At 54.5% G+C, this 21,708-nt stretch overlaps 10 protein-coding genes across 10 annotated transcripts; 5 read left to right on the top strand and 5 right to left on the bottom strand.

Annotated features, from left to right (window-relative positions):
* Positions 1 to 86: 86 nt before the first annotated feature.
* On the bottom strand, positions 87 to 1,807 carry N7474_009873 (phosphoglycerate mutase, 2,3-bisphosphoglycerate-independent; the record flags this gene model as incomplete). Its single annotated transcript, XM_057201283.1, has 4 exons — positions 87 to 300; positions 349 to 931; positions 981 to 1,718; positions 1,777 to 1,807. 4 exons carry the CDS (start codon positions 1,805 to 1,807, stop codon positions 87 to 89), a joined length of 1,566 nt encoding a protein of 521 aa, XP_057049270.1.
* A 271-nt stretch (positions 1,808 to 2,078) lies between these two features.
* N7474_009872 (mediator of RNA polymerase II transcription subunit 9) lies at positions 2,079 to 2,624 on the top strand (the record flags this gene model as incomplete). Its single annotated transcript, XM_057201282.1, has 1 exon — positions 2,079 to 2,624. The coding sequence occupies one exon, from the start codon at positions 2,079 to 2,081 to the stop codon at positions 2,622 to 2,624; it is 546 nt and encodes a 181-aa protein (XP_057049269.1).
* A 382-nt stretch (positions 2,625 to 3,006) lies between these two features.
* N7474_009871 (glycine hydroxymethyltransferase SHM2) lies at positions 3,007 to 4,527 on the top strand (the record flags this gene model as incomplete). The annotated part of the gene is made up of 3 exons (XM_057201281.1): positions 3,007 to 3,042; positions 3,099 to 3,149; positions 3,202 to 4,527. 3 exons carry the CDS (start codon positions 3,007 to 3,009, stop codon positions 4,525 to 4,527), a joined length of 1,413 nt encoding a protein of 470 aa, XP_057049268.1.
* A 666-nt stretch (positions 4,528 to 5,193) lies between these two features.
* Positions 5,194 to 6,264, top strand: N7474_009870 (AMMECR1 domain-containing protein; the record flags this gene model as incomplete). Its single annotated transcript, XM_057201280.1, has 2 exons — positions 5,194 to 5,717; positions 5,772 to 6,264. The coding sequence occupies 2 exons, from the start codon at positions 5,194 to 5,196 to the stop codon at positions 6,262 to 6,264; spliced, it is 1,017 nt and encodes a 338-aa protein (XP_057049267.1).
* Positions 6,265 to 6,520: 256 nt separating this feature from the next.
* On the bottom strand, positions 6,521 to 7,965 carry N7474_009869 (serine/threonine-protein kinase; the record flags this gene model as incomplete). Its single annotated transcript, XM_057201279.1, has 4 exons — positions 6,521 to 7,148; positions 7,211 to 7,541; positions 7,612 to 7,702; positions 7,786 to 7,965. 4 exons carry the CDS (start codon positions 7,963 to 7,965, stop codon positions 6,521 to 6,523), a joined length of 1,230 nt encoding a protein of 409 aa, XP_057049266.1.
* Positions 7,966 to 8,438: 473 nt separating this feature from the next.
* On the bottom strand, positions 8,439 to 15,203 carry N7474_009868 (DNA polymerase epsilon catalytic subunit POL2; the record flags this gene model as incomplete). The annotated part of the gene is made up of 3 exons (XM_057201278.1): positions 8,439 to 14,347; positions 14,398 to 14,537; positions 14,590 to 15,203. The coding sequence occupies 3 exons, from the start codon at positions 15,201 to 15,203 to the stop codon at positions 8,439 to 8,441; spliced, it is 6,663 nt and encodes a 2,220-aa protein (XP_057049265.1).
* Positions 15,204 to 15,508: 305 nt separating this feature from the next.
* Positions 15,509 to 16,153, top strand: N7474_009867 (COX20 family protein; the record flags this gene model as incomplete). Its single annotated transcript, XM_057201277.1, has 2 exons — positions 15,509 to 15,833; positions 15,897 to 16,153. 2 exons carry the CDS (start codon positions 15,509 to 15,511, stop codon positions 16,151 to 16,153), a joined length of 582 nt encoding a protein of 193 aa, XP_057049264.1.
* A 230-nt stretch (positions 16,154 to 16,383) lies between these two features.
* Positions 16,384 to 17,133, bottom strand: N7474_009866 (uncharacterized protein; the record flags this gene model as incomplete). Its single annotated transcript, XM_057201276.1, has 1 exon — positions 16,384 to 17,133. One exon carries the CDS (start codon positions 17,131 to 17,133, stop codon positions 16,384 to 16,386), a length of 750 nt encoding a protein of 249 aa, XP_057049263.1.
* Positions 17,134 to 17,501: 368 nt separating this feature from the next.
* sik1 (snoRNP complex protein NOP56) lies at positions 17,502 to 19,121 on the bottom strand (the record flags this gene model as incomplete). Its single annotated transcript, XM_057201275.1, has 3 exons — positions 17,502 to 17,741; positions 17,791 to 18,910; positions 18,958 to 19,121. 3 exons carry the CDS (start codon positions 19,119 to 19,121, stop codon positions 17,502 to 17,504), a joined length of 1,524 nt encoding a protein of 507 aa, XP_057049262.1.
* Positions 19,122 to 19,343: 222 nt separating this feature from the next.
* On the top strand, positions 19,344 to 21,278 carry N7474_009864 (chaperonin-containing T-complex subunit CCT6; the record flags this gene model as incomplete). Its single annotated transcript, XM_057201274.1, has 7 exons — positions 19,344 to 19,385; positions 19,439 to 19,533; positions 19,581 to 19,602; positions 19,657 to 19,698; positions 19,751 to 19,771; positions 19,826 to 19,999; positions 20,052 to 21,278. 7 exons carry the CDS (start codon positions 19,344 to 19,346, stop codon positions 21,276 to 21,278), a joined length of 1,623 nt encoding a protein of 540 aa, XP_057049261.1.
* Between the last annotated feature and the right edge of the window lie 430 nt (positions 21,279 to 21,708).

Below are 21,708 nucleotides of genomic sequence, written 5' to 3'. Positions count from 1 at the left end.
AGAACATTTCATTACTAGTCCATCCCACTATCAACAGTTCAATTTTCATTGATTCATAACCAAAAACATAATGCACCTCTATCTATCTATGACTTGACCAGCAGACTGCGGCCGGACATCTCCGCGGGCTGCTCAATGCCCATGGCAGCCAGGACGGTGGGTGCGACATCACCCAACACGGCCTCCTCGCCCTGCTTGAGGCTCCAGCCTGCCGGGGCATTGGCCATGATGAAGGGGACCTTGTTGACGGTGTGGGAGGTCTTGGGGGTGCCCTTCTCGTTGAGCATCTCCTCAGCATTGCTATAGGCCAATTAGCGACTTCCTTATAACTTCTGCGGACGTACATACCCATGGTCAGCGGTGATCATCAGGACATAGCCGTTCTTCTTGCAGGCCTCGTAGATCTCGCCAATGGCCTTATCGGTGGCAGCAACACCCTCAATGGCGGCCTCGTACACGCCAGTGTGGCCCACCATGTCGGGAGGAGCGAAGTTGTTCATGATAAACTCGAACTTGCCCTCGCCAATGCGGGCAGCCATCTTCTGACCCACTTCGGCGGCACTCATCTTGGGGTCCAGGTCATAAGTAGCCACCTTCGGCGAGGGGATCATGTCGCGGACCTCGCCGGGGAACTGCTTCTCGATACCGCCGTTGAAGAAGAAAGTGACGTGTGCGTACTTCTCCGTCTCGGCGACGTGGCACTGCTGCACTTTCTGCTTGCTGAGCCACTCACCTAGCACGTTACCCATGTGCTGCGGCGGGAAGGCAACAGGGAAGGTGTAGTCGGTCTTGTACTGGGTCATGGTGGTGATGGAGATGTCCTTGGGGTAAGGGAAATCGGGGCGAGGAGAGCGGTCATAGTCACCCAGCAACTGCGTGATCTCACGGACTCGGTCAGAGCGGTAGTTGAAGAAGAAGAGAGTGTCGCCATCTAGGATATAATTAGTAAAAGTCTCTAGAAAGAAAAGAAGGTATCATACCCTGCACGCGGCGCTCCTTGCCACCAACTATGATGGGCTTCATGAACTCGTCGTTCTCGCTCTTCTCATAACGTGCCTTCATAGTCTGCACGACATCCGAGCTGTCCTCGCCTTCGCCAGTGACCAGGCCCTTCATGCCAATCTCAACACGCTCCCAGCGCTTGTCGCGGTCCATGATGTAGTAGCGGCCGACCACGGTAGCGATCTCACCAACACCAAGCTCCTTGGTCTTCTCCAGCAGCTGCTGCATGAACCCAACAGCACTCTTGGGGTCTGTGTCACGGCCATCGCAGAAGAAGTGGATGAAGACCTGGGGAATCTGCATCTCCTTGGCAACCTGGAGCAAGCCGAACAGATGAGTGATGTTGGAGTGGACACCACCGTCCGAGACCAATCCCAGCAGGTGCAGACGGCCATTGCCCTCCTTCGCACGAGTGAAGGACTTGACGATGTTGTCCACCTTGCCCATCTCACCATTCTTAAGCGTCTGGTCGATGCGCACGCTGTCCTGCCAGACCACGCGGCCGGCGCCAATGTTCAGATGGCCGACCTCACTGTTGCCCATCAGGCCCTCGGGCAGACCGACAGCGAGCGACGAGGCTTCCAGCTCGGTGTAGCCCTGGGCGGTCTTGGAGTTGGGCTCGGCGAAGCCGGACATGTAGGGCGTCTCGGCGGCGGCAATGGCGTCGCCATTGGCCGGAGAGTTAGGGCCGGCGACACCCCAGCCATCGATGACAACTGCAAGTTTGCATTAGCGTGATGGGTGTGAGGACCTGGGGAGCAAAGCAGATCATACTCAAAACGACTTTCTGGTCGACCTGGGCCATAGTGGGGGTGTGTTTTGTGTCTGGAAGAGAATCAATTGGTGTGAAAATGAATCAATCGAGCGCGATTCACTTACCTATTGACGACGATAAAACAGGGGGGAGGAGAGGATGACTAGAAAGAAAGAAAGCCCGGTGAAGGAATCAGTAATTACTAGTTGGAGGGGCAGAAGAGAGTTGCCGGTGAACTTTTGGGTTGGGCGACCGACGTCACTGCCGCTTCCGGTTCTTTCCTTCCACATCACCTCCTTTCCTCGGCTTGCCCCGACACTCAATGGCCTCCAGAACTCCTCTCACGGGCACTCCACGCCTCAAATCCTCGGTCGCCCCGGAGACTCCCATCAAGGACGCGACTGAGTCCACCGCGCCGCAAACAGTGCCGTTCCCGCCCCCGCAGACCTTTGAGATCATTCCACCTTTACACGGGATCCTGCTTCGCCTGCTCTCCCAGAAGAACACAGCAAGTGAACAAGGAAATACAACAGCACCTGCAGGAAATGAGTCCACGCAGCCACAATCCCAGCAGCCGTTAGACCCTAAGAACGGGACCGGGCCATCTTCCCTCGACCTCACGAATCTCGAACCGAACGCTCATCCACCTCTCGACGTCAAGGACCTTCCTACAGAGACCAGTTCCGTCAAGATTCGGTTACAAAAGGCGCGCACGGTGGTGGAGGGACTGCCAGACGTGGATCGATCTGTTGCGGAGCAGCAACAAGAGATTGAAGAGTTGGAGGACCATGTGGCCCGGCTGCGCTCTGTGATTTCCGACTTTGGGAGTCGGGCAGGAATGAAGGAAAGGGTCAAGATGGAATCCTAAGATTTGATGTTTGGTTTTCTTTTCGCAGTTTAATACCCCTTGTCATAGCGAGCATTGCAGCTGGGAACCACGGCGTTAATCATGAGGCGTTAATCATGAGGCGTCAATCATAATTAGGGAGGCAATCAATAAATTCTAGTCTTTTAATTCACGCAATAAAACATTCCATCTATAGTTAAAACAGAAGTGAAAACAATAATATTTGTCGATACCCAATCCACTCCTTCCGATGTCGCAATCCAATACGCCGGGCCGTCCTGCCTCAGGCATTCATCCCCCACCATCGTTTCCGGTCCAGCTTTTTTTTCTTCTTCCCACCTTACCTCTACCTCCCATCTTCTGCTTTCTTCCCTCTTTTCAGAAATCAGATCCTCTCGCTGTCATGGCCACTTACGCTCTGTCCGATGCCCACCGGGCTGTGAGTATCCTCCCCATTCAATGCCTCGATCTACATCATTGACTCATGGACTACAGCAAATGCACGATGGCCTCAAGGAGTCCGACCCCGAGATTTCCGCCATTATGGTAGGTCTTACCGATTGCTTATTATTAATCAGTGCTAATCAGTGCTCTACAGGAACTTGAGATCAAGCGCCAGCGGGAATCCGTCGTCCTGATCGCCTCGGAGAACTTCACCTCCCACGCCGTCTTCGAGGCTCTGGGCACTCCCATGTCCAACAAGTACTCCGAGGGCTACCCCGGTGCTCGCTACTACGGTGGTAACCAGCACATCGATGCCATTGAGATCACCTGCCAGCAGCGTGCCCTCAAGGCCTTCAACCTTGACCCCGCCAAGTGGGGGGTTAACGTCCAGTGCCTCAGTGGCAGCCCTGCCAACCTGCAGGTCTACCAGGCTCTCATGCGCCCGCACGAGCGTCTGATGGGCTTGGATCTCCCCCACGGTGGCCATCTGAGCCACGGCTACCAGACCGCCACCCGCAAGATCTCCGCCGTCTCGACCTACTTCGAGACCTTCCCTTACCGTGTCAACCTGGAGACCGGTATCATCGACTACGACCAGCTGGAGACCAACGCTGAGATGTACCGCCCCAAGTGCCTGGTTGCCGGTACCTCTGCCTACTGCCGTCTGATTGACTACAAGCGCATGCGCCAGATCGCGGACAAGGTCGGCGCCTACCTCATCGTCGACATGGCCCACATCTCCGGCCTGATCTCCGCTGGCGTCATCCCCTCGCCTTTCGAGTACGCCGATGTGGTCACCACCACCACCCACAAGTCTCTCCGTGGCCCCCGTGGTGCCATGATCTTCTTCCGCAAGGGTGTCCGCAGCACCGACAAGACCGGCAAGGAAATCATGTACGACCTGGAGGGTCCCATCAACTTCTCCGTCTTCCCCGGCCACCAGGGTGGCCCTCACAACCACACCATCACCGCTCTGGCCGTGGCTCTTAAGCAGGCCGACACGCCCGAGTTCCGCCAGTACCAGGAGCAGGTGATCAAGAACGCCAAGGCTCTGGAGAACGAGTTCAAGGCGCTCGGCCACAAGCTGGTGTCGGACGGCACTGACAGCCACATGGTCCTGCTGGACCTGCGCCCCAAGGCCCTGGACGGTGCCCGTGTCGAGGCTGTCCTGGAGCAGATGAACATCGCCTGCAACAAGAACTCCATCCCCGGTGACAAGTCCGCTCTGACCCCCTGCGGTATCCGCATTGGTGCCCCCGCCATGAGCACCCGTGGTATGGGCGAGGAAGACTTCAAGCGCATTGCCCGCTACATCGACCAGTCGATCAACATTTGCAAGGCCGTGCAGGCCGAGCTCCCCAAGGATGCCAACCGTCTCAAGGACTTCAAGGCCAAGGTCGCCTCCGAGACCGTGCCGGAGATCCTGGCCCTCCGCCAGGAGATTGCCCAGTGGGCCAGCACTTTCCCTCTGCCCGTTTAAGGGATGAGAAGGGATGACAAAAAGTTTCAACATCATTGCGTACAGATTACAAGAGTGCGTTACACGGGGTTTTATACAGGTCTGCTTCTTCAACCTTATGCGGGACATCTGGGATATGGGATACGGGATAATTTGATTGATGGTTTTTACGATGAAAATAACTCAGCCGCGCTTCTTCAACAGCGACGGCGTCACGACTTCCAAGGGGAAAAGTTTCAACATCTGGCGCGGGTTGTTGTGCTTTTGTTTTGTGTTCTTTTATTGCATATAACTGTAGCTCAATCAACATCTGGAACTACGCATCTTTCTACATATCGCGATTGATCTATACTCGCCGTCACGTGTCTTGTCTTATCGATAGTAAGGAGGGGGCGACGCTCTTCCTCTTCTCCCTCTCTCTTTTACTCTCATTCACTTTCTCACTTCCCTCGTTCCAGTGCTGGTCTCATCGGATCACCTCGGACCTGTCTCCGAGTCCGTTCCGGCAGTGTCGCTCTTGATCTTCGCTCCCGTCTTTCTCGATAAGGGTTGAACGACGTCCTTGCTATCTTATCATCACTGCGGACGCTCGCGGAGAGAGATCATCTGCCGGTACTACTGTATCACTGGACTCGCGGCCGTTCCAGGGATCCCAGCAGCTGCCGCAAGAAACAGGAAAAACGAGAAATGGCAAATACAGCACAGTGCTACTACTGCTTCGAGGTTCTCTCCGCCTCCTTCGAGGGCCGCAAACCCGGCAGCCTGCTCGCTATAGAAGCCCTCTGGGAACAGCATGAGCAGGCTAAGAAACTCGCTGTTCTAAAGGCCGAAGAGCAGCAGCAGCAGACGCCCGTAATTGAAGAGGATGACGAGGATGACGGGGATGATGCTGATGACGGTGGCCCGGAGAGTCGGCCCAGGGTGCTCAAACTCCCCATTGTGAGTAGTCTGCGCAGCCAGATCCCATCCGACTCATCGTCCAGCGCTGCGACCACCCCGTCTATCACCTCCAACACCTCATCCGACAACTCCCTGCTATCAAACTCTACGAGCGTGACAACTCCTCTCTCCGTGGAGCGCCGATATCCGCTATTCGTAACGTGGAACACGCTCTCCACCCGGTATCCAGGACACAAGTCGCTGCGCGGCTGCATCGGGACATTCGAAGCGCAGGAGCTAGCAGCGGGGCTGAGATCTTACTCCCTAACCTCGTCGGTACTTCCTTTCCAATAGCTCTTTCCGGACCATGCAACTAACGGATACAGTGCATTCGATGACACCCGCTTCTCACCAATCACGCAATCCATCCTCCCCTCGCTATCATGCCACCTCACCCTTCTAGGCTCATTCGAGCCCTGCGCGCACGCAATGGACTGGACGCTCGGCACGCACGGGCTGCGCATCTCCTTCATCCACCGCGGCCGGCGCTACGGCGCGACTTATCTTCCCGATGTGCCCGTTGAGCAAGGGTGGACGAAGGAAGAGACAGTCGAGAGTCTGATGCGTAAAGCGGGCTGGGACGGCCCCAGCGCCGGCGGTGGCGGCGGTGGTAGTGTTGCGAGGCGACTGCTTCGTGGGACCACCGGGGCCGGCTCTACCAGTAGTGCTGCGAACAAGCCCTGGGATCAGGTCTCGGAGTTTCGGACGGTGAGGTATCAAGGCATGGGGGCTACTGCTGATTATGCGGAGTGGCAGGAGTGGAGAACGTGGGTGTCTTCCCTTGAGGGTGGGTTGGAGAGGTTGGAGATGGCTAGATGACGATGACCTGGTATGAATACTATAAATGAATCTAGGTACCATGCTTTGTGGATCCTAGGGAGGATCTTTTTCTCGGGGTTAGGGTTTAATGCGATTAATGGCGCAAATACAAGGATGCTCTTCACAAATCCCAGGCCCATCATGTACACCAATTCAAGTTTCGAAACGACCGCCAAAAAATATCATCAATCGAGTACCGAAGTATATATCGATCAGGCGACGTATAAGTAGTAAAAACAGCTCCAATGACTCAAAATCATCTCGCATTTGCACTCCGACTCCACAACCCAGCAACCATCTCCTTAACCCTCCGCTCCTGTTGCCGGATCTGCTCCTCCGTCTGCCCACGCGCATTGCCCCGACTATCAATCTGCATAGGACCGTCACTAGCAGCAGCACCACCCTGCTGCGGCCGCTGGAAATCATGATACTGCTCCTCATGAACCTGATCCCCACTAACACGCTCAGGCTTCGGATCAACACTCATAACACCGTCCATCATGAACCCGCCACCCTCGCGCAGCTTATTGATCGCACGCACGGTGTCGATGGCGCGGTGCAGCGTGCGCCGCGCGTTGAAGTTCTTCTTCACAGTCGGCAGAAGGTCCTCGCCTGAGCCGAGTTTCGTTGTGGCGTCATGCGGAGGGTACACCCATGCGTGCTGGAGCGCTTCGTGCGCCGTCATCCGTGCGGCAGGGTCGATTGTGAGACACCGCTTTATGAATGAGCGCGCTTCTTGTGACACTCCGCGCCAGTACTCCAGTGGTGTGAAGGAGTAGTCTGCTGCTAGGATGGCTTGCATCTCTTCGAGGTTTGAGTCTCGGTCGAAGGGCGTGTAGCCGCATAAGAGGAAGTATGTGATTACGCCGATGGCCCAAATGTCACTAGTACACACAATGGTTAGTCGTGAAAACCCAAGGGAGGATTGATGTCACACTATACTTACACCGGCTTCCCGTGCCCGCTCTTCTTGAAGATCTCCGGCGCCATGTACCCGGGCGTGCCGCAGGTAGTCGTGAGTACATGGAACTGCTCCTCGTCCATGATCCGCGACAGCCCGAAATCGGCAATCAGAAGGTCGGCGTTGTCTTCGGGCGTGCGAAAGAGCAGGTTCTCAGGCTTCAGGTCGCGGTGCACGATGCCGTGGTCGTGCAGGTATGCCACGGCCGAGAGCACAGCTCGGATCAGGTCCGCGGCGTCGGACTCGTAGTAGCTGCCCTTGCGGCAGATGCGGTCGAAGAGCTCGCCGCCTAGGGCGAGGTCGGTGACCAAGTACACTATATAGTTAAACACAATCGTCAGCTCTGTTCTGGTGGTGACAACCCCCAAATTAAAACAATCACGCACGGTTGTTCATGGTCTCGAAATAATCCACCAGCGTCAGGATATTCTGGTGGCCCATAGACACTTTCTTCAGCACGGCGATCTCATTCCGGACCTAGTAGGCGGCCGGACATAATTAGCACCCTCTCTGGCTGGGGTGGTCGTGTGCGCTGGGATATATCCGGCGCGTTCTCGTACCATGTGCTCCCGCCCGGCCATCAGCCGCTTGTTAATCACCTTGGCGGCATAGTAGCGCCCGGTATCGATATGCACACACTCCTTGACGACAGAGTAGGAGCCTGCGCCCAGTGTTTTCCCCGTCTTGTACCGGCACGGCTGGACCTTCGGCTTCTGGCCGCTCGGCGGTTGGGCTGCCATCGGGAGGGGTGCCGGAAGTGGGGAGGGAGGATCGAGAGATTCGCTAATCGGAGGGGGAGGGTTTGAATAGATGCGAGAAGCCGAATGCTTCGTGAATATTTACGGCGCAGTCGATAGTTATGTACCTGGTTGGTTGGAAGGGAAGGGAGTCGGGCCAGATCAGATTCAGGTCAGGTCCGATCGGTCGGTCAGGCCGCAGAGTTGTTTCGCCGCCGGAGAAGAGTCCACACAGCGTCTGTTTCAGCCCTGTTCCAGCTGCGCCCGGGCCAACCAGTGTAGTTGTGTGTTGCGACTGGAAAGAAATTCGCGCTCGGGGATTGTCGATCGTTCCAACGTTATTTATGGATCGCCCTTGATTGTGGCGAAGTAGGAAATTGGTTAGATGATACATTTCTCGTGCTTCTCAGGTTATATCCAGGACAAGGCAAAAACAACAAAAAACAAACGCCGTCCATGCAAACCAAAGAGAAAAATTACATCGCGGCCAGCACGTCCTCCACAATATTCTCCAGCAGCTGCAAGTGATGGAACTTGGCGACGCTCTCCAGCACTCGCAACTTCTTCTGGACCTCCTTGAGATCAACAGTCGCCGCCCACGCTCCGCTACACGAGCAATGCTCCATAAACTCACTGACCTTAAGTCCACTGCACTTGGAACATTTCAGGTCTTGCGTCTGCCATTCCACCACCAGACCATGCACTTGCCCGATGAGGATCTCCTCCTGCGCCAGGCGGTCGTACTCCGTCTGGCAGAAGGGACAGCGCCAGGGTTTGGGGGGCGCCTTGCTAGCATCCGCGCCGGAATCGGGTAGGACGTCTTCGTCGCGGCAGAGGTCGAGGTCGCGGATAAGGCAGCACGCATTGCAGGTGAGTTCGGGCAGCTTCAGGCTGGCGCTGGGGTTTTCGAAGCGGCCGGCCTTGCTGAACTCGCGGACCTCGAAAAGAGCTAGTAGCTCGCGCCGCAGGAGTCGTGATTCCAGGGTCGTAGTCTTCGAGAGACTCAACACCTGCATTAACAACTTTACCAGCTCTAGAGCCGGATTTTGTTTGTCCCCATTGGCCAAAACCCCAGGTAAAACGGGGAAGGCGTAGTCGGACGCCAACTCCGGGTGCAGCATTTCGTCACGTTGTCGACGGATCAGACCCGAGATCTGCTTCTTGAGGGGCTTGGAGAATTTGTCTGTGAGTACGGCGGTGATCTCGTCGCTGTCTGCGTCGCTGGGCCGTCCAATGGGGATCTGTGTCAGGCGCGGCGTAGACGAAACTTCGGTATCTGGATGCTTCATTGAGTGCATCAGGTCGATATACTCGACCACCCAGTCGTGGAAGATGGTCTGCATAGGGATGGGCAGGAACCGATTCAGCTGCCAATGCATGACGGTCTCGAGGTCTTGATGCTCAGCCTCGACCACTTCCCGGCATCCTTTGCCGCCGTAATTGTACTCGTCATACCACACCAGATAATCCCAATACTCTTTGATCTCGAGGTCGATGAAATGGAACGAAGCGTTAGCGCGGATCGACTTGAGCACGTACTGGCTGTAGGCGTAGGCGTTGCCGACCTCAGTCTTGGTCGTCTGCAGTAAAAGTCGCGTCGAGCTCGCAAAGATAACATGCGAACCAACGCGGCGGAATTCAGCCATGAGTCTCTGGAACGACTTGCGCGACAGCAGTCGCACGTAGTTGTGCAGAGACCGATCGTAAAGACAGCTCACGGGGCTCTCAACCCAGCGGATCAGGTGCTGCACCATGATATCCGCCATGCTGTTACCTGCACATGCTTCCGTCCACCAGTTCTTGACCATCTCGCGCAGAACAATGGCACCGGCGGAGGCAAAGGCCTTCTCTGAGTACAGCACGCCAGCTTCATCTTCGGCACCCCCAGCCAGAAGAGCATCGCTGCCTTCCATATCGTTGATGATAGAAGAAGTGAGAATCGTGTTGATGGCGAGGTTGCGGACCTCCAGCTCAATGCAGACCGTGGAATATGCGCTTGGCACGTTCACCGAGGGCATGTTGACTGTATCCAAACGACTGAGAATATCATCTTTTTCGTAACCTGCATGGTCTGGTCGCGGGCCGGGAGACCACCACAGAACGACATTGCTCTGTTGGAGACGCCTGGCGTACGAGATATCAATCAAAAACCGAGGATCATCACTCTCCAGGTTGCAAATAGGAACATCGCCGTATCGAGCAAGCAGGGTCAAGTGCTGGATCCAAGCCGATAGATACAAGTAGTGGGTAACAAGGCGCTTGGCGATGAACGACTGCCAACCAAGCGGAGGGAGTTCCATGTCTGACACCTCGGGCTTGACGGAGAGGACAGGATACTCCTTCAAGATTGGGATGTCGTGACATAAGCGATCCTTCTGTTGAGATTGAATGACAAGAACCGCGGGCTGGTTCTCATCATTCCGTAGTTTCCTGACCAAATCACCGACCTCCAGGTGAGCTTTTCTTCGTGTCATTACCTGAGTGGTCTTGAAATGAATTTTGTCCTGATACTCAAACGCATTCTGTGACTCCTCTGTTGGGTTCTGCATCTTGCGTGCAAGGAGCTCTAAGTAGATCTTGTCCACGTTCGGGAGGCCCTGCACGTCTCTGGTGCGGTTGAGCATGATAATATGGGCCTCGTTCTTGGTGGTCGAAAAAAGGGCAAAGACCTGCCTGTCTCCGGAGACGACATGATACAGATAATGGTATGCCAGCCCGGAGTCCATCAGGTAGGGCTCTTTTTGGGTTGTATGAAGCAGCGAAGAAAGATCAAAGCCTCGGTCCAGTCCTTCTCCAAGAACGCCGCGCTGCTCTTCGTCAAAGGTACAGACACTGCCCAATTTGAGCACTGCTCGGACGCTTAATGGGATATGGCGCTCGTAAACGCCCTCAACGCTAGAGTGCTGGAAGAGAGCATCGACCCTATCTCCTTCTTGAAGGAAAGTATCCTCCGACAGCGTGAGCTTGAAGAGATGAACGGAAGGATGTCCATTGGGCAGAATGTGATTGACTTTCTCGACCTCACAATCCGGTACATCCACATCGGGTAGCGACTCTCGTTTCAAGTTGACAAAAAACTGCCGCGGAACCTTGACATTCAAGGCGTGAATCTTCTGGTCGATCAAGATGAAAGCTCGCACGATTCCGGGTCTGCCTGTCTCACAAAGCTGCAAGACTTGCCACGTGCTGATGTACAGCATTTGGGCTTGATTGCGGAAGAAGCTGCTCAGCGAGTTGGACGCAACGTTGACACGTTCACCAAACAGTTGGCGACGACGCACTCGGGCCTGCTTCTGGATCTTCCATTTTTGCTTCTGATATTTCAGGAAACCCTCGTAATCCTCCGTGATCGAAGGCATGGTCGAAGGAAGACTGGCAAAGGGATCGAGTGATGTCTTTTGGATGCCCTCGGGGTGTTTTCTCTTCTGAGCAACCTTGTTATTGGGGGATTCCTGGGTCGACTTTGCAAGCGCCTCGTCCATGTTGTCGGGATGTTGAACACGATGATCAAGAATGTTCGTTGATATCGACGAGAGGGGCTTCTTTTCAAACAATTCAGTCATTTTCTTCTGCTTGAACTTGTCGTCCTTTATGTTGATCCGCCGCTGTAGCCAATCCGGATGAGCAACCCGAGGAACTGGGTTTCGAAGTTTCTGGAGCGCAGCTGGGATAGTGATGAGCTTCTGAACGACCGACCCCAAGCGCTCGAGGTAGTAGTCCCAGTCGATAACACTTCGAGGGTCCATATCGCCAGGGTCTTCCTTCAGCCATTTTCGCAGGAAGAACCGCTTGACATTCTCCTCTGCCGAAAAGATAGTCACGGGAATGGCCCGCTCCGTAACGGGCGTGTTTCGTGGCCTTGAAGAGATAATGTATTTGCAGTTGAGGCCCTTGTCTTTGACCATCTGCTCACCCAAGAATTCTGCCAGACGCCTTGCGGTTGTGATGGACGTTGATTTTTGGTTTCCATATTCTTCGAGTGTCTTGGACATGCTGCGGTTTTCTGAAATCAGGTCGATCAGCTCCTCGTCAGCCAGGGTCGACCCATGTTCATAGAGGACGTCCAGCCATCGGTCCGCGACTCGAGCCACTGCAGCATACGTCTCCGCAAGGTTGGAACCTTCCAAGAAGAATTTGAAAATCTGGGTCTGGAAGATCTTGATCAATTTCAGTTCTCCTCTTCGTTTGACCTCGAACCCCTTCAGTTCAGCCAGGGAACCGTCATGATTGAAGACTGCATATCGCTTTTTCAAATTCTTGTCTTCTTCCTTGGAAGTTGGCAGGATCATTGCCCGGTATGGGCCATCAACTTCGAAAAAGATCGAGTTCTCGCTGTAGGTCTCGTACTTGTACTTGGCCGGGTCGACAAGTGCCTGGTACTGGTGGTTCGTATACCTTGCATGGACGAGATGATTGAGCATGACACAAGGATAGGAGATGCCCAGCTTCTTTCCATTTTTCAAAGTGAACGAAAAGTTCTCTGGGAATGTGCCGGGAAGCATGCACCAAATACCATCGGTATCCAGCTCCAAGGGTCGACCCAGACGCTCGACAAGCTCTCGGGCCATCTGGATGATGTGAGCACCTGTCAGACAGGTAACACCCGCCATTTCCATCGAATACCATCGAGAGCCCTTGCGCATGACGTAACCATAGAAACTGTTGAGAATGACCTTGTGTGCAAGCTGCAGTGAGTCGAACAGGATGATCATCTTCTTAGCTTCGTCGACCTCAGCCGCTGAAGCTCCCGAAGACTGCAAAGAATCGGCCTTGTTCTTCCAGACTTTTTGCTTGCCCTTGAAATCGTAACGTCGATCACGAAAACTGCGGACAGTGTCGACATAGAACGGATTCTCTCTCTGGCAAATGACTGCCTCCCGGACCATCGTCTTGCTGTCGTGGATCTTGTGGTAGATCTTCTTGCTGTAATCCTGCAGCCGCTTCTTGACCACACCGGCCTGTTCTTCGACGCTCAAGTCCCCGAATGACCTCATCGGACTATTGGGGTATCTGCCGGAGAATCGCTCGTTCCCAATGGCACGTCGGATCATGTTGTATTCGTCACGTTTCGCTGGCAGGAATTCACCTCGCCAGGCCCACGGCATTCTTCGGTCACAAGTCTTCCCCGGTCGGTTGAAATCGCAGGCGGCACAGTCCGACTCCTCGATCATAGAGTCGGGCTGCAGACGATTGGTGATCATGATGTTGGGGTACATGGAAGCGACGTCCAGGTGGTAGATGAAGGGAACCTCATCTCGGTTCGGGTTGTCTTTCAAGTCCTGCAACAGTGCGGCGATCTGTCCTCGGACCTCGTCGTAGTTCACAACATCCTCCAAAGACTTCTTCTCTTCGACCTCGATGCTGAATTTCAGAGCGTGATCCAGATCCTTGAGAAGCTCGTCAACCGCTGCAGGGTCAATGTTGAACGTAACAGGAATATCGCTCCGGAAAACACCAGCTTCAATACTCTCCACGTGGCCACCAACGTAAGTCTCCGACTCGAGAAGATGGCCGTCGTAGAATGCTTCGGGAGGATCTTTGTGCTTGTTGGGCAGTATGATCTCGTTTTGGTATGCTTGCACCATGAGCAGCATTTCGCAAAGTGTTCCCGTTCCTTTGCGCAGAGTGTCATCGGGGTTGAGAGGAATAATCGTGCAAAGCGAAAAGATGAACGGGTGGACATATTTCATGTAAAGGTAGTAGGTGGCCACGGCGTCGGAAACGGAGTATTCGGCCAGAGTCTGGGGACGCTCGCTTGCATAAGGTGTCATCAACTCCGGGTCAAGTTCATCGGGGTCGTAGCCCAGTTTGGCGACAGTCACGGCTTTTAAACCTCGACTTCCCTGGGGCAGGTAACTATCGCGGTTGACCCACGCAAAGCAATCCATGTGAACGCAATGGTTACTTTGGTAGATGTCCTCGCTATTCTTCCGGAAGCCGATCTCCGTGTACATGTCGATTCCTTGAACACTTGCTCTGGCCTCCACGAATGGCCAATCGAAGAAATCTCCGTTGTATGTAGCGATCACGGTAGGTTTGGCGATCTTGATGTGCTCGAAAAACCGTTCCAGAACAGCTCTCTCGTTGGGCTCATTGAAGATCACAAAGGGCCCGCTGTATTCAGGCTTCGGAGTATACTCGAAATCATTGATATCCTCGGACACGATCTCACGGTTGGTGATCAAGAACCCTTGTCCGTCTATCATATACGAGATCATCATGATCTGGTCAATCACGGCGTCGGGAAACTTCAGTGGGAGTTTCGTGGTTTCGATATCATAGGCAAGGACCACGGGATCGGCACGCTGAAGTCGGTCTTCCAAGCAGGTCAAGGAGATGGTGCCATGCTTTGCTTCCACATTATACCACTTTCCGATGCGAATGTCTGCGGTCTGTATAAGTCACAATCTTCCAAGTGCGAAAAAGGACACATACCCTTGTCGATCGACACTCGAACGTGGTACGGAACATCATATTCTCGGATATCAACAATAAAATCACTCGCTTGCATGTTGCCATTAGGTCGTTGCTCATTAATTATTTCGTCATCAAAAAGGTCGAAGCCAGCCGTCGTGCTGTCCAATGGTCAGCTCAGCCCATTGATGGAATGACACCAAAGACACAAACCTGGTAACCTCGACATAGGTGTCCATGACACTCGCGTTTTTCTTGTTCTTCTCTGCCAAGGGAAGCAGCGTCCTGCGGACATCAAGCAAGTCGGGAACATTCGCAAAGTTCAACTGGATGAACGTCCTTCGGTGTCCGAGGAGATGGTTCGGCAATTTCAGGTCTTCCTTCTCGAGTCGTTTGAACTTCTTGATCAATCCCTCAAACGACCGTCGACACCACTCCTCCACCTCCATCTCGTGGCCCTTCTTGACGGCGATGAGGAAGTAAGGATCGTATTCCACCGTCGCCTTGAAACTCCCCCCATCGTCCTGCAGAAAATAGTAATCCACGCCGGCACGGCCTCCTGGCACATTGGAATCTTCTATCGTGGTGCTATGCATGTTGATAAGCCATCCGGCCCTCGTCTCGCCGGACTCGAAACGGGGAAAGCCGAGGGCCTCATCGATGCTGTTGCCCAGGCGAAGGGCCTCCAGCTTTTCATCTTGCGAGGTTGCTTCCGTAGACCGCAGGGAGGAGAATTCGACGGTTTTCGTTCGGCGCGGCTTCGAGGATGAAGCATTGGACCGGAACTTGCTGTTGTTGCCATACTTGCTTGGTTTCCGGGAAGGCATTGTGGCGCTGTCGCCCAGCCGGGCTTCTCACTGTATCCAATGAGTGGGCAGCGAGCAGAGCATAAACAGCAGGCGCAACTCAAAGAGTTGGGGAGGTAATAGTTATGCCGGTGGAGTCTGCCTGTCTGTCGCCATTCTTCTCTTTCCACAACGCGACCGCGTCTCACGCGACAATGACTAAGCCTCTCCGGAATAACCTGCCGTTTACGTCCAGAGCGGATTTATTTTCTCCGGAGGTCGCGGATGTTGATCTCGAATTTATGACAGTGACTGATTATTGCCCAATCCGCCACACAATTCACAGCATGGCCGAGGATTCACAAGACCCTGGCCACCGCCAGTCCAATTCCTCGACCGATCCCAAAAAACCAACCCACGACCTCTCCCAATCGCAAGTCGGCAAGCTGTGGGACGCATTCGGCAACCCCGAAGAACCCGTGAACGTGCTCGCAAACGCAAAGTACAAGCCCCCGGGCAAGAGCGCCAAAGATGCGAACTACTCCGAACTCGTTGGCAACATATCCCTGCACGAGCTCTCCAATATCCACAAAACCCCGTGTGCACGGGACTCTTTAATGACGGGGATCGGGGCCGGGTTTGGAATTGGCGGGGTGCGAGCTATCTTTGGAGGTAAGGAATAAATGCTATGGGCATACAGATGGAGATGAATATAAATTAATGGATGGAATCTAGGGCTCCCCTCCTTATGGTCGGCCGGAAACTGGGCCGTCGGCGTGTTCGCCATCACCTCCCTGGCAGCGTATGAGTTCTGTCGCAAGCGCCAACGCGACGAGCTGACCGGCATGAAACAAGCGGTTGAAATGATGCAGGAGTTGAAAATCAAGCAGCAAAAGGACAAGGAGAAAGCGGCAGCGGCAGTTGCTGCTCGTGCGGCGGAAGAAAAAAGGCAGAAGAGCTGGACGAACGTGTCCAACTACAAATTCTGGTAACGATTCCTCATTTCTTACTGGGAGTCCCGGAGTTTTTTGTTTTTTTATATCCTGAAGTTGTATATTCCGACTCCTGTACTAGGAGGAGATAAAGTGATCTCATGTATCATAGCTGTTCCCCCGAATATTCATGGTCATTCAAATCCCATATCATGCACCGAGACACCTGTCCAGAAAGAAAATAAAAACGCCGAAAAGACTAGATCCCGTCAGCGGCATTTGGGGCCGGCTTAAACATCGAATTTGACCCGCTTCTGGATCGCGCCTTCATGTATGCTGCGCAAGCTATCCCGCTCGGCGTCTTCATGTCGTCTTTGCCGTCGCTTCTCACGGGCCTCCCGTGCTTCGCGACTCTTCCACTGGGCGACCTGCTGCTGTCGCCTCTGCGACCTTGCCCAGGCGATCGCCGCAGTAGGCTTGAAGCCAATCCCGTTGATCCCATAGCCGTCATCGCTGGGATCAGATGGGCTGTGGCCTGTGATCTCCGAGTCATGCCAGACCAGCGGATTCTCTGGTATATGGTCTGCAAGAGGTGGTGATAGCCGCTGTTTGCGGGCTTTGGAGGGTGAGGAAGCGGGACTCTGCTGCTTGCGAGACGACGGCACGGCCTGCTTTCTTGGAGGTGAAATCGCCGCTGACCCGTCATCCTGTTCCGTCTGAGCGGCGACGGCTGGTAAAATGTCAGGCTTGGGTTTCGGGTTGTGCTGGCCGTCCGGCAGGCATGGTCCCGAAACTGGAGGCGTGGTCGGGCGTATGTGGGGGTCCGAGGAACGTTCGCCGTGAATAGCTAATTCTCCAAATCGCCCGGCCACGGCGGCGCGCGGACTGTTTCGGCCCAGATCCTCCTCCTCGCGAAGCCGGGCCTCCTGGTAACTGGTGACGGACACTGTCGATGTAGGAGAGGCGGCGGGGCTGCTATAGTAGTCTGACTCGGAGGGCTCGCGTTTGCGCTTGGGCGAAACAACCGCCTTGTGCATCATCGCGGGGCCTGACGGTGATCAAAGAATGTGGGCGTCACGACGGATCAGCCCAACGTCAGGGAACAGTCAGGCCATTGACCGTCAGTTCATGCATCCATAACTATCTCGGAGGCTCGAGCGGCGATCAATCAGAGTGTCGGAGGAGGGGGAAAGAGATGATCGGCGGTGTGTGGGCATAAGCCAGCCAGCCAGCCAGCCAGCCAGCCCTCTTACTCTACTGTACGGGTACAATAATGTTTAACACCAGATGAGCTGAAATATGAATGATAGCAACGATCAAATAAGAAAATGAAATGGCCTGAAATCAATAATTTACACCCAAGCCAACAAACCCAACGCCGTACGAAGACTCCCGGTACCAAGCATTTTTATGCCTTCTTCTTCTTCTTCGAGGGCTCTGCGTCGGTGTCGTGCTTGCGCTTCTTCTTCTCAGACTCCCCAGCGTCGGACTTGCGCTTCTTCTTCTTTTCGCTCTTCTCCTCCTTCTTCTCTTTCTTGTCCTTCTTCTCCTTCTTCTCCTTCTTGGGCTCAGCGACGTCCTCCATCTCAGCGTCGCTGCCGTCCACATCAACGTTGATGTCAGCGAGCACGGCGTCCATGGCGGATTTCTGCCATTCAATTAGCGGGGGCGTCGGTGATGGGTTTAATATGACATACCATAGCGGTCTCATTCTTAGTAGGGGCAGCGCCAGAAACGTAGAACTCCAAACGCTCCTCAACCTGCTGCTTCAGGGCCTCGCCAAACTTGGTTGATGGCGCCTCGGAGAAGTTGTCAATACGGGAGGCAATGGAGCACTTGTTGGCGAGGAAACGCGAGATTCTGCCCTTGTTCTTGGGACCAGCGCGGCCAATGAAGGACGAGTGGTACAGCAGACCATACTTGGGAGTATTGCCCTTGGTCTTCAAAGCGCGGAAGAGCGCCTTCTCGGCACCGAGAATCTGAACCGTCGAGGCCGGGTACTTGGACAGGTTGGTCAAGCTGCCGGCATGGGAGATTAGGCGAGCACCGACGACTTCGCCGATCAGGGCAGCCAGGTTGGGAGCGACGACGCTCATCTTGGCCACCAGGTAGTCGTAAAGCGACTTGCGGTACTTGGCGAGCTTGACGACTCGCTCGGCGAAGGAAGTGACATTTTCCATGTCAGATTCGGAGATCTCCTGACCCATGCTGTGCTTGGCGGCATCAACGATGTTCTGAGCAATTCCCTCATCATCCTCGACAAGGGCTGCCAGATCATGCAGGCTCTCGTCCGTCAGAGACTTCTTGTCCTTGACGAAAAGCGCCACCTGAGCATAACGCTGATTGTCGGAGACAATCTTGACCAGCTCGGGGAAATGCCACGAGTACCACTCGCGCACACGCATAGAGAAAGTATTGATGGCCTTGTCGAGCTGGTCGAGAATGGCAATGGCCTGGATGATGTGGTTGTCGTCACGCTGCACAGAGAACTTGACCTTGGCACGAGAGTAAGCGTGACCGAGACCCAGTTGGGCAGTATCCATATCACCCTCACGGAGCTGCTTCAGCAGCTTGTCGGCATGGAGACGGATTCCGCGGAGCATATCCTGAACGACTTCGCTGGTGTCGCCGGTCTCACAGTCCACAAAGTCAAAGGCGGACTTGATACTGCCGGCCAAGGCCTTGTCTGCAAGACCCAGGACTACCTTCTTCTTCTTGTTCGGCTTGGGGAGGTTCAGTTCCAGGAAAGAAACCAAGGTCTCGGATGCGACACCTTCGGAGATGTCGTTGATTTCGCCCAGCGCTTGCTTGTTGTTTCTAGTCCGGTCAGTCAAGAAGCCAAGAAAATTCGAGTCAAAACCTACTCAAAGGGCAAAAAACTGGAGAGTTCGACCATCTTGCCGAACTTGGCGAGGTCATTGACACCCTCCTGAACCTCCTTCAGGCTGTTGCCCACCGAATCTCCCTTGTGTGCGACCTTGAAAAGCGAGTAGCCCATTGGGCCCTCGAAGAGCAGAAAGTCGGCCATGGCAAAAGTCAGGCCGTGGGGGAAAGTAGCGGGAGGGTGAAGATTGGGGGTTGGGGAAAGAGAACCAAGCAGTAGTGAAGTTTTTTTTTCGTGCGCTTTCTGCCACCCGCCCGTCTCACCGCCCCCGCGCCAGCTCCCACACCCCTCTGTGTGCGAGACTCGCTGTGTTGTCTTTTCTTTCGAGCATTTCCCTTTCTTAATTCTATCGTTCACCTTGCGGCCATGTCTGCAACCCAGTTGCTCAACCCGAAAGCCGAGTCGAGGGTATGCTGCCACTCCCTACCGGTTGGCTTGCCGCACACTAACATTTCATGCAGCGGAGGGGTGAGGCCTTGAAGGTGAACATCAGCGCCGGTGAGGGTCTGCAGGATGTTCTCAAGTCAAACTTGGGTCCTTCGGGAACTTTGAAGATGTGAGTCTTTTTTGGCCATTTCTAGGCAATGTGCTGACTAGATGCAGGTTGGTGGACGGTGCCGGCGGAGTATGCAACTTGCCCCTGATCGATTCGCTCCAACGGTGTGCTAAGCGATAACAGATCAAGTTGACCAAGGATGGAAACGTGTTGTTGCGGGAGATGGTAAGTACCTCGTCGGAAACTATCCGAGAATCAATGGCTAACTGGTTGGTAGCAAATTCAAAACCCCACGGCTGTAAGGCGCCATTCCCGCAAACCCCGTCTCACTCGTTACTGATAATATGGAAAGGTCATGATTGCCCGCGCTGCGACGGCACAAGATGATATCACCGGTGATGGGACAACGTCGGTCGTGCTGTTGGTGGGAGAGCTCCTGAAGCAGGCAAACCGCTTCATTTCGGAGGGGCTGCACCCTCGAGTGATTACCGATGGCTACGAGATTGCAAAGAACGAGACTATCAAGGTATTTGCTTCTAAACGTTACGCCTGTTTTTCTTTCTGACATGATGACCTAGTTCCTCGATCAATTCAAGCTCGAGCGCACCATTGACCGAGAGCTGCTGATGTCGGTTGCCCGCACCTCCCTCTCCACGAAATTGAACAACGCCCTAGCCGAGAAACTCACTCCCGACATTGTGGACGCCGTGCTCGCCATCCACCGGGCCCCTGAGAAGCCGGATTTGCACATGGTTGAGATCATGACGATGCAGCACCGGACATCGTCGGACACACAGCTGATTCGCGGTCTTGCTTTGGATCACGGCGCCAGACACCCCGACATGCCGAAGCGGGTGGAGAATGCCTTCATTTTGACACTGAACGTCAGCCTGGAGTACGAGAAGTCGGAGATCAACTCTGGTTTCTACTATTCGAATGCGGAACAGCGCGACAAACTCGTGGAGAGCGAGCGCAAGTTCGTCGATGCCAAACTGCAGAAGATTGTGGAGCTCAAGAAGGCGGTTTGTGGCAACGACCCAAAGAAGGGATTCGTCATCATCAACCAGAAGGGTATTGATCCGCTCAGCTTGGACGTTCTGGTCAAGAACGGCATCATGGCTCTTCGGAGAGCCAAGCGGCGGAACATGGAGCGTCTGCAGCTGGTTTGCGGTGGTGTTGCCCAGAACAGTGTGGAAGACATGACGCCCGATGTTCTCGGGTGGGCCGGTCTGGTCTACGAGCACCAGCTAGGTGAGGAGAAGTACACCTTTGTCGAGGAGGTCAAGGACCCCAAGTCTGTGACCATCCTCATCAAGGGCCCCAACGGGCACACCATTGCCCAAGTCAAGGATGCCGTCCGCGATGGTCTGCGGGCCGTCTACAACACGATCGTGGACGGCTGCGTCGTTCCCGGCGCGGGCTCGTTCCAGGTCGCAGTCTCCGAGCACCTGACGTCTCAGGAATTCCGCAAGACCCTTCGCGGCAAGACGCAGCGGGGTGTGGACGCGTTTGCCGAAGCCATGCTGGTGATTCCCAAGACGCTCGCTGCCAACTCGGGCCATGACATTCAGGACTCGGTGACGGAGATGCAGGATGAGGTCCGCCAGGGCAATCTGGTCGGTCTGGATCTGACAACAGGCGAACCCATGGACCCGGTGCAGGCCGGTATCTTTGACTCGTACCGTGTGCTGCGGAACTGCATTGCTTCTAGCACGGGCATTGCCTCCAACCTTCTTCTGTGTGACGAGCTGCTCAAGGCCCGGCAGATGAGCAAGGCGGGCGGGCCGGGTGGTATGGAGGAGTAATGCACTTCTCATGTAAACCATTAGAGTTCGATGTTTACGCTCAAAAAAATGAAAGTACTATATTGACCACTTGTCGTCTTCGTTCAGGTTCAAGTAGTCTCGGAAAGATTCATTGTCATGATCATCATAAAGTAGCTATGCCAGGTATCATCTCTATCGTACACAGGTTGGTTGGTCACTCAGTCTTCGGGCTCGGAAGAAGTGCGCGGGCTCTCTTCTTCCAATCTAGTCTTCGGCGCCCATTCGCCTAGAAACCCATCCTCTCTAACAGGATCATCCAACGCAAGATTGTGAGTCTGTGCCCACTCCCACACATCTGACTTGCGGATATTCACGGCGATGTCGTCCGCGGCCAGACGGCCCATCTTGCGTTTCTTTGGCGACAAGCCACCTTGAGCACAAGGCGTCGGTGCCGGAAAATATATCAGCC

The sequence above is a fragment of the Penicillium riverlandense genome (genome assembly GCF_028828495.1).
Source record: "Penicillium riverlandense strain IBT 135883 chromosome Unknown utg000008l_segment0_segment0, whole genome shotgun sequence".
NCBI lineage: Eukaryota > Fungi > Ascomycota > Eurotiomycetes > Eurotiales > Aspergillaceae > Penicillium > Penicillium riverlandense.
The sequence above is the reverse complement of the archived record's forward strand: the minus strand, read 5'-3'. Positions and strand labels throughout refer to the sequence as shown.